Source organism: Pinus tabuliformis, chromosome 9 (genome assembly GCF_031772625.1).
Source record: "Pinus tabuliformis cultivar Carrire ecotype Pingquan chromosome 9, CPIR1, whole genome shotgun sequence".
NCBI lineage: Eukaryota > Viridiplantae > Streptophyta > Pinopsida > Pinales > Pinaceae > Pinus > Pinus tabuliformis.
The window spans coordinates 1,541,121,777-1,541,133,373 of NC_142307.1; the positions used below are offsets into that span (position 1 = coordinate 1,541,121,777).

Here is an 11,597-nt window from a genome sequence, read left to right on the forward strand (position 1 = left end):
TGTCGCTTCCACAAGTATGGTTTCCCTAACAATACATCACAAACTTCAAGAGGAGCAACATCACACAGTACCTCATCCGTGAAGGGCTTGATGTTGTAGGGAAGGCAACACTACTGGCTGATGCGAAGATATCGTCCTTGGTGAAGCCACCCAATGGTGTACGACTGTGGATGTGCTGCAGTCTTTAGGCCCAACCGCTTCATGACCTCTGCTAAAATGAGGTTCTTTTGGCTTCTGTTGTTGACAATGAACTACAGCGGAGAACCCTTCACCCACATCTATGAGTGGCAGAGGCATTCCCCCTCCTTTAGATCTTTAGGCTCAATCTTTTGGATCACGGTGGTGGCCACAGTTGCACTCAGCTTCGCATCAATGATCTGCTTCCGTTTGTCAGTTCCCTTATCGGGTTCTAATTCAGAGTCGGAACATGCGTTTGATTCAGAAGCCTTAAACTCGACCACCAGTGACTACTTGGCCTGACACTCACTTGTATTATGAGTGGAGCTCTTATGGAACTCACACCATTGTCCTGTGTCCTTTGTCTTCGTCGTGTTGTTCTTTGCTTGCGGCTTCAGTAGGCTGTCCTGGGTAGCCTCGCCTTGGCTCAGTCCTTTGTTCTGTGGTTTGGGGGAGCCTTTTTCTTGCTTTGGATTCGCAGATCCAAAGTCCTGCTTCTTCTGTTTAAACTTCTGCTCAATCTTGACAGCGTATCGGTATGCCGTGCTGAGTGAGGAAATATCCAGGAACTCCATCTCGTCCCGGATGTACTTGTGTAGACAGTGGTGGTACTTAAGCACCAAATGTCGTTCAGTATCCTTGATACCCAACTTCGTGCGAAGGGTATGGAAAATATTTGTGAACTCTGACACATATTGGTCCTTTCCCTAACGTAGCATGGTCCACTTTATGTATTTATCTTCATAGCTCTCGATAAGGTAATATTGTTCCTTGATGGTGTCTCAGAAAGAATCCCATGTGGGTGCGGCTGAAAACAATGAGGGTTCACTCTCCTCCTTTTGTTCACAGTATGTTTCCCACCAGTCCTTGACATGTGGGGCGGCTTTGAGAAGTGTAAAAGTAATCTTTTCCTGATTGGAAAAGTCATGAACTAAAATATATCCTTCCAATAGATTTAACCATTTATCTACAGCGTCCTCATCTATCAGGCCTTCAAATACGGGAATATCGAAGTTAACTTATACCTTAAAAGGAGTGGCGCCTCCAGGGTGGTTGTTGGATGAAGATGCATCATCTGTGGGTAGCCGTCAAAGGATCTGGGCAAAGTTATCCATCATCGTGTCCCTTTGTCGCTCGAGGGCTTCCTCGAGCAACATTTTGAAAGGATCTCCTGCCCCCTCATCTTTATTTTTCTTCCACCATGGGAGTTCGTCGAGTTTTGGGAGGCTGATCTTGCAATGGTTCAACCAGATCGAGCCCTAACTCTTTATACCCTGACCTCGTTGAGGACATACAAAGAAAAACAGAGAAAGAGCAGACCGCTCTGATACACTTATCTGAACTTAAACATGAACGCAACAACTTATAGATATAATCATAAATACAGAGATGCAGCAGAAAAACACTTCATTTCATTAATAGAAAAATATTGAACTATGCTTACAAACATAATGGAAATAAGATAGCTCGAGCGATGGTAGCTTATCTCTGAAAAGAGTTGTGGCGGCTACATGCCTCTGAACTGTGTTACAATGAGGCTCAAAGGCCTATTTATTATTGAGAAACAATGGGAAACCCTATGAGATGAAGCGCCAAAATTATGGGCCCCGTTTGGGTAAATTGATACATCAACTTCTCGGGGTCGTAACTTTGGCATACGATCTCTGTTTGGCTATCATAATACCTCATTTCAAAGATCTCAAAGAGAAGGCCATAAACAAACAAATAAGTTGCTTTAGAATGCTTTTGGTCTCTCTATTTTCCCAAAAAAAAAAAAAAAAAAAAAAAAAAAAAAAAAAAAAAAAAAAAAACGTCATTTAGGGCCTCAAAACGGCTCTCGAAGTTCAAGACCCAAAAAATTGCCAAAAATAGTAAATTGTGCTACAATTAAGGAAACCGAAAAACTGAAAGAGACAGTGTTGGGGGTCCAAGCGGAAGAGGTGGGTGGCCACCAATATCCACCTGGATCATTCGTGCTCATAATAGGCTTTCTATCCTCCAATAATCCTTTTCTCAATGTTGTAATTCTAGTTGAGCTCATAAGGAATGTCAATACCCAAATATTTATAAGAAGAGACATGTTCCAAGCAATTGTTATCATAGAAAAATTTCCATGGGTGATCATTTTGGATTTAATTATCATGATTTTAGTCTTGTCGGTATTAACCGTCATACCCATCTTGGAGCAATAGTCATAAAGAGTCTTAAGCTGCTTGTCCAGGTCCTCATGGCTTATAGCAAGAAGAACAATATCATCAGTGTAGAGGAGAAGAGTAATGATAATACTAGCAAGCTCAATCCCCTTGCACCTTGTGATTTCCAAACACTCTAAATATATATATATATAATAAATTATTTAACTATCACATCCTTCTTTCCTTACCTTCCAATACTCCACTTCCACTTCCTCTTCCTGTTCCTATAAATTAAAAAAGTCTTATTCCTACACAAATAACTTTACATAAATATTATTCTATGTTTTCATTTTGAATTATATCAAAGTCACATCACTTAATATCCAATTTAGGACATTTCAAAATATCCATGTCCTCTTATTTCTCAAAGTTCATGTCTTTTATTTACATTATAATAATATTAATTATTATAATTTATGATAGATAAAGAAATTTATATTTAATTTAATATATTAATATTATAATTTAAGATATTTGGCTGGGCTTGACTTGGTTGTCACTCAAAGTAATAAATAATAATAATAAGAATATATATATATATACATATAATTAAAATTAATAAAATAATAATTAAATTATTTTAATATTTATTTATGGTTTACACCATTTTGAAAAGAACTGAGCATTAATGCGTTACCATATTTATTTGATGTGACATCAACGTCTCAACAAGCCCGCAACTTACCGTGGACATAATTTCTACCACCCGTAAAGTGATGGCCTAAAATAATCGAGAAAAGACTCTCACATTTGAAAAAAAAAAAAACAAAATGACGTGCCGAAGAAACGACTAGTCAGCCACCAACCCGGTGGAGAGACGTGTCCTCGTGAGAGAACCTAGACGATATCCGGCGGCTCCTCCTCGTATAAAAAAGAAAAGTGAAGCGATACGGACTATTTGAACTTAGTAAATTGGAAAAAACCCATAGGCAGTTCCTCCGCGAACAATTTTATAAAGTACCGTAAATATTATAATTCCGGGCGGATCCTCCGCCAATAATTTAATAAAGAACCGTAAAGATTATAATTCCGGGCGGCTCCTCCGCGAATATTGGTGGATATGCAAAGAACAGAGAACCCTAAGATTATTTTTAAGGAACAATTTAAGTCAAAATATGATGCTAATGGACGGTACGCTGAAACCTTCCACCGAAAAATGTAGATTGTGCTGCGTACAATTTGAAACCATTTATTGCCTTTAAATTAGTTACAGATTCCTTGAGATAAGAAAGTGAAAGATGAATTATTCTTTATTGATTACATTGTGGGTATTATATCGAAAATTTAGATGAATAAAATATGTATCTTTTCGTAGATTTTAGTAATCAAATTGTTAGTGAAAGTGGATCCCACATTGTTTTATAAAACAAAACATCTCATATAAACTGAGTTATTCTTTATTGATTACATTTTGGGTATTATATCGAAAATCTAAATGAATAAAATATGTATTTATTTTAGATTTTAGTAATCAAATTGTTAGTAAAAGTGGATCCCACATTATTCTATAAAACAAAACATCTCATATAAAATGAGTTATTCTTTATTGATTACATTTTGGGTATTATATCGAAAATCTAAATGAATAAAATATGTATCCTTTTTTAGATTTTAGTAATCAAATTGTTAGTGAAAATGGATCCCACATAGTCCCACAAAACAAAATATCTCATATATCAATTTTTGGTACACTAAAACAGATCCCTTATCTTACATGGTTTTCATACACCAATATGATATTTTAAGATACATATTTAGAAAATAGCGATTAAATTTTTTCTTAACCAAACCAAATTTGAATTTGAATTCGAATTTGGTAACTATAATATAATCTTGTAATTTATCATCTACACAAATACCAAACCACATTTGAGTCGGTTCAATCACATTCTTTCCTTGTCATAATATTGCCATTCTCATTCTCAAACAGCCTTGATATTACAAAGGTTGACTTGAAAATTTCAGGGATTAAAACATCTTGTAATTATTTATACCAGATTTCCTGCGATACTTTGCCGTGATTACACGCTAAGCTAAGTTGCATCACGGCCGGAAGGATGAAATCTGCGATTACAGTATAAATATATATGTATATATATAGATATATATTATTATTTCAGAAGCGCCTTCGGGGCGCGGTCTCCTTTTGAGCATTGTAATATACTGCAGCCACTGGTAGTCCGAGGCCATTAATCTCCGCGAAATCTCGTGTGCTGAAGTTGATGCGCGACTGTGGGGGATACACAGTCTCTCTCGCCATCTGCTTGAACAGTATGAACACATACCTGTGGATCCCAATTGTGGGTCTCGGAGCTTCGTAGCGCATAAGCTCCCGTCCTGTAACACAAAGCGCAGATATTTAATAGAATCCTTGTTTCAGAGAGCTGCAATTTATATTATGATCTCTAACTTTTTTGCCTTACCAAAGGTAGCTGCTGTTGTAGCAGGAATGTCCGTAACAATCCTGCGCAGAAATTGAGTGGATATTCAGCGCAATTCAAAAATAAAAGGAATTGAAATTATTTAGTCAACCAAATTGATATGAGATTTCTGAATCCATCACATAATTCATTTTTGATATAATATTTCCAGATCCATCCCAACAAATCTAGCTCCTATGGCTTGAAAAAACAAAAAAAACTACACCAAAACAGCTTTCTGTACATTACTCAGGACTACGCTGCAAGCAAAAACTCTACCATACTCGCGGCTATGTAACACCTGTGCCGATACCATACAAAAATGTTATCATTACTGTGTCAATTTCTTATGTTTGAAAAAAAAAATAGGTACGAAGCGGACATGATCAGAGTACGTGTCACATGCATGACAATGATTCACAACGCACGCGAGCAATTACTAAAGAGTGGGAAGCTGTCCGAGCAATGACACGTGTCATGGCCTCGCCATATTTTTGGAATACAACATCGAAATTGAAGTGATAGATATTTTGGCAGCAATCTAACTATCCTAAATTTGGGAGTTTTTTCAGGGATCACTTTTTTCACTAGTTTGTTTTTTTTCTGAAAATTATGGAAATTTTAGTAAAATTTTGCTCTGAAAATCATAGAAATTCTAGCAAGATTTTGATAAAATCCAAGTTATAGTTGTTAAATTTCAAAATTTTGGATGATCAAGAGCTTTTTGATGGTGCTGAATCCATTTCCACCATCAAAAATATGATTACTACACAATTTTTTGAAATTTTTTAGGGGAATTCCAACCACTTTTAACCATTCTAAAAAAAATTGGATAAAAAACTCCTTACTTTTCAGTCAAATTTAATTAAATTTTTAAAAAATGGATATATTCGCAAACTTTCTAGGAACTTTTATGATATTGAATCTACCTAAACTAACTGAAAAAACCATTAAAATTCAATCCAAAAACTTTAAAACAATATTTTATATATTTTTTTAATATTAAAAAAAATATATATATATATATATATATATGAACGATAGAAAATAATTCAGTCGAATTTAATTAAATTTAAAAAAAAATGAATATAATCGCAAACTTTCTAGAAGCTTTTATGATATTAAATCTACCTAAACTAACTGAAAAAAACCATTGAAATTCAATCCAAAAACTTTAAAACAATATTTTATATATTTTTTAATATTAAAAATATATATATATATGGATGATAGAAAATAATCAATAAAAAAAGAATCTACTTTACAAAAATTATAAAATTGTCAAACTTCACATAACCCGTTTTAAATTATTAAATACTAAAGTATTTTTATTTACAAATAAATTAAATATTATTAAATAAATGTGGTATTATATCAATTTATAATTTTTTATTAAAAAATTAATAAACATTATTTATAATTAAAAAATTAATAAACATTATTTATTAATAAATTAGTGTAATTATTTTTTAATAATATAATTTTATATTTTTTTAAATGAATTTTATATTAATTTAACAGTTTTAATGTGATTCATCCAAAACATTTTATAACCATCAAAAACTTATCCTAAGTTTGACTAAATTATCAAATAGATTTTTTGAATAAAATATTATTAATCTTTAAACAATGGTTTAAAAAAAATAAGAAAACCATTAACCACAGAAGGGTATTGTTTCAAAGAACCATTTATTAAAACGAGAACGACGACCCTACACGAAAGGCAGTAAAAAGAGTTAGTTGGACGTTTCAATCGCCGACTTATGAAGCAAGTTTTCGCAGTAGTAATTAATAATAATAATAATTAATTAATAAAGGAATAGAAAGCATCTTAATTTCAAATCAATAAAGGCATACAAGGAACATAATCAGAAGATAAAAAAGCCACGTACACAGAAAACGTACACAGCACACCAACAGTTTATTAAAGTTTCATACTATTTTTGGATAAAAAAAAAAAGGACCCCATGTAGAAATTTCTTCAACTTTTACTATGCGCTGTAAAGCACTAAATCATTATATTCGTTTTCCACAGACGATGTAAAATAAAACGCTGACGCAATCTCTGCAACCATGAATGCATTTAGCGTGTGTACGTACAACAAACCCATTTGGCCTTATCCGCTATTGCCAGGTCTCCATCTAAGGAATGCAATTTACTTTATCATGGTATTTTATCAAAGAGTGTGCAGGGTATGAAGTTATTAAGTTTGATAATAACTTAAAGTTCAACAGCACAATTTATTTTATTATGGTGTTTTATCAAAGAGTGTGCAAGGTTTGAAGTTAATGAGTTTGATGGTAATCTAAAGTTGAATGGTCTTGAGTTTTTCGAGGAGATAAGGTTTTACTAAACAACTAATTTCTTACTCAAGATCTATAACTGCAGAATCAGTTTAGAAAAAAAACTGAATATAGATTAAACCATAGTGGGTAGGTGGTCCTTTAGACGGCTAGGTGGTGAAAGTCATTAAAAACCATTCCATTTCATTTCATTAAAAATATAGTTTCGAAATAAAAATAAATGTATTATTTCAACTTAACTAGATTACAAATTTTAAAAATATTCCAAAATCTGTAATTGAAAATGCCCTGGTGTAGAGCCCAGGCCAAAATCTGAATATAGATTAAGCCATAGTGGGTGAGTGGTAGCTGTAATCTGAATATAGATTAAGCCATAGTGGGTGAGTGGTAGCTATAATCTGAATATAGATTAAGCCATAGTAGGTGAGTGGTAGCTGTAATCTGAATATAGATTAAGCCATAATGGGTGGGTGGTCCCGTAGACCGCGAGACCTAGTGAATTTCATTAAAATCATTTCATTTCTAAAAAATCAAAAATATAATTTAATAAATTTCTAAACAAAGAAAAATATACTCTTTCAACTTGACTCCATTGCAAATTTTAAAAATATGAATAACCCAAATCAATTGAACCTAATTCCTATCCATCATATTCCAAAATCTGCAATTGAAAATGACCTGGTCTAACCATATAGGGCTAATGGGTTAATCTTTCAATGTCTAGGGCTATCGGGTTAATGTTTCAACGTGGATAACAACGTTTTGTTCGCAAGTCACAGTTTTGTGGAATATAAAAATAACATTTGATTTGATTTGATTTTCATCTGTATATAATGGTGAAACCTTGACTTTCAAGACTGTAAAGTTTTTCTCAAATCTAATCTTTAATTCAATATAGTGACTAATTTTTACTTTACCTTAAAGCTGTAGTCACATGGAAATAAAAAATCTGATGCAAACACATGGAATATCAAATCTGATATAATTATAATGTAAAATTTTGACAAGCACATAGAAAAAAAAAGAAACCAATTTCCACTGTGATGATTTTCCCAGTAATAATAATAATAAACGAGAAGAGTTAGGACAAAATATGGAACCTCTTTAACACAATTATCTTCTATATCTGCTTTTAAATAAATGTTTCAAATGGACTGTCATAGAAAACCAGACTTCAAACGGTTGCCTGATAAAAACCAGCTTTCAAATCAGGCAAACCGCTTTCAAATTAACAAAGCCTTTGAGATCTGGAAAAAATGAATGGCAGTCGCAGTTAGTTTTTTTAGAAGAAATTTGTTTATCGCAATATAGTGGTATATGGGGAATTGTGTTAATATGGAATACCAGTGCAAATACTCGCGCAGTGTTGGATCGCTTGGACTGGGAGCATCTGGATCGGTCATAACCTGCGAATTACACCATCCAACACTACAACGTCAAATTCACAGCACAGTACATAAAATTCAATATTTCTGAATCAAATTCTTAAGCTGTGTACTTTAAAAGCCATATCAGTATTTCAAAGCTAAATTGGCCCTAACTTGCAAATTACTCCATTCTAGACTACAACATCAAATGATGAAAGACGAACAGTAGATAAATCCCGAATCTGAATCTTTGTAATCGAAAAACGTATTGGTTTCGGTTTCTTAGTGTAGATTTTCAGAGTCAGTTTTTGGGGGTGAATAGTGTGTATTAACTTGAAATTTTTAACTTTTCCATGGAAACTCCAACTATGAGTTTTATTGGTCTTTAATGACGTGTTTAGTGTATTTCCTGGGTATACACTAGAAATTAGATATTTCAAGCTTTATTTGTCTTGAAAATGAGAAGTGTCCACTAAAAATTCAAGTTCATACACACAATTCACTTAAAAAAACTATAACCATACAAATTAATACCATAACACTTCTCAAAACGACCGTGCAAAAGAGTTAAGAGGAATAAAAGTGAGTTTTACTAGTCCTTGAGGATGGGTACTCTACAAATGTTGAGGAGGGGTACTCTACAAATGTTAGACAATATATATTGATACTTGAACACTTTTCAAAATGATAGTGCAAAATAGATTTTCACCCGTCATCAAGACGACATAAAAGTGAGAAAAGTGAGTTTTTCTCGTCCTTGAGATGGGTGAAGTGGAGTGTACTCTAGAAATGTTAGACACTATATATTGATACTTGAACACTTTTCAAAATGATAGTGCAAAATAGGCACTCCACCCATCATCACTAGGACATAAAAGTGAGTTTTTCTTATCACTAGGACATAAAAGTGAGTTTTTCTTGTCCTTGAAGATGGGTGAAGTGGAGTGTACTCTAGAAATATTAGACAATATATATTGATACCAGAACACTTTTCAAAATGATAGTGCAAAATAGACACTCCACCCAACATCACTAGGACATAAAAGTGAGTTTTTCTCGTCCTTGAGATGGATGAAGTGGAGTGTACTCTAGAAATGTTAGACAATATATATTGATACTTGAACACTTTTCAAAATGATAGGGCAAAATAGACACTCTACGCATCATCCCGAGGACATAGAAATGAGTTTTTCTTGTCCTTGAAGATGGGGAAGTGGAGTGTAGTCTAGAAATGTTAGACAATATATATTGATGCCAAAACACTTTTCAAAATGATAATGCAAAATGAACACTCCACCCATCGTCAGAAAAACAATGAATAAAGACCATGAATAAAAGTTCTAAAATATACACTAGAAATGTTAGACATTTCAACCTTTATTTATCTCAATATAACCATGAAAATAAAAATGAGTGAAATGTCCACCAAAAATAAAAATTAATAAACACCATTCACTTCAAAAGACTACCGACCATACAAATTGATACCAGAACATTTCCACTCCAAAAGACTATCAACCATATGAATTGATACCAGAACATTTCCACTCCAGAAGACTATCAACCATACGAATTGATACAGAACATATCCACTCCAAAAGACTATCAACCATACGAATTGATACCAGAACATTTCTCAAAACGATGTGCAAAAGAATTGACAGGAAAGAAATGAAGCAGGGAAGGAATGTGTATACCAAAGTGTAGCAGGTTCGTAAATCGTCCCCTCCAACGTCGACACGTGGGGGAGAGGAGATTGCAGAAGGCTTGATCTCGCAGCCATTGTTAACCTGCCTGCTACCATAGGCCACAGTGAGGTTAACACTTGGCATGAACATATCGACAACATCGCCAATGACTCTTCCTAGCACTAGAGGCTCTCTGAACCTGGCCATGCCTACACACAATTTAGCTGAAGTCGATTACACACAACACTTGGAGCTGAAGTCGATGTGGAGGTGGAGGTGGAGGTAGCAGTTGGATCGATCCTCTGCACCCGCCACCCTTATATATATATAGATAACTAGATATCCTGCGTGAAGGGTCAATGTCCGAGAATAAAGCGAGGCCGGTGACTATAGCCAAAACCAAAACGGAAGCCGTGCTAGAATCATATGAGCAGAGGAGCGTAGGTAAGGTATGATCAAAGATGGACAAGAGGCAGAGAAGGACGAGGCATAAAGGCAGTACAGCCACTGGACTAGATTCAGCGCAGATGCCCGAAATAATGGTTGTGTAGCCATCTTCCAAAATGAGAGAGACCGTTCTCTCAATTATTCTCCCCTTTATGGGCCGGTTCCTTACCACTGATTCACAGCATTATTGGGTTATTTAGCTCTCCCTAAGCACATTGATTTCGCCCACAGCCCATCTTCTCCTCCTGCAAAATCCCTCACAAAACGCAATCCATTTGCATTAACCGTCGGCAAGGCACGATTCCTTCACAAGCGGAATGTACCGGCGCTTGACCCTCAACAGTTCCCTATGGATTGATGTGTGGGGCGGCCCGGCCCGTCGTAATTTGTTTGTTATCCGGCGATTCTATTGCGCCAGTACTCTCACCCAGAGTGCGGGTACCTACCAGTTTGTCTCTACTCTTCTCCCCCCCTGGTGTTGCGGATTCAACATGATTCCACCGATGAACAGGCGAAGGAAAGCGAGGGAGGAAACTTGTGAGCAAAGGAACCATTGTGCGCCACACAAGTGATTTTCTTTTTGTTTTTTAAATTCCAGGGCCTGACACGTGTCTAGTCAAACGACCTCAGAAATATATCCTTTTACAGCTGGCGCATTCTGAGCCGCCAGTTAATATTCCGTCTGACAGGTGTCGCACGTGGGTTATTGGTTGAGGCTTGTGGCCGCGCTAGCGGCAGCGTGGAGTGACAGTGACCAAGACAGGAAGTCTGCCCATATAAAGATTTCTTGGTGCAGTGTAAGGAGATTGGGATGCATTTGTGGCCACTAGAAATTGTTCCAGTATCCAACTTGCTGGTTTTTTGCGTTAGCGTCATTGGATGTCGCAAACTGCGAGAGGGGCGGGGCCTCCAGTCCTGGGAATAAAGCCAAGGTGGAATATTTGCGTGATCATGATATCGGGCCCTTACATCCTAGGAATTGGAGCTCCGTGGGTGTCT

The 11,597-nt window shown here is 35.4% G+C and overlaps 1 protein-coding gene across 1 annotated transcript; it reads right to left on the reverse strand.

The window, feature by feature from the left end:
• Positions 1-4,246: 4,246 nt before the first annotated feature.
• Positions 4,247-11,056, reverse strand: LOC149154497 (protein HEADING DATE 3A-like). The gene is made up of 4 exons (XM_089439413.1): positions 10,161-11,056; positions 8,441-8,502; positions 4,796-4,836; positions 4,247-4,709 (listed from the first exon to the last, which is right to left on the reverse strand). Exons 1-4 carry the CDS (start codon positions 10,356-10,358, stop codon positions 4,489-4,491), a joined length of 522 nt encoding a protein of 173 aa, XP_089295539.1. The 5' UTR covers positions 10,359-11,056; the 3' UTR covers positions 4,247-4,488.
• Positions 11,057-11,597: the final 541 nt, after the last annotated feature.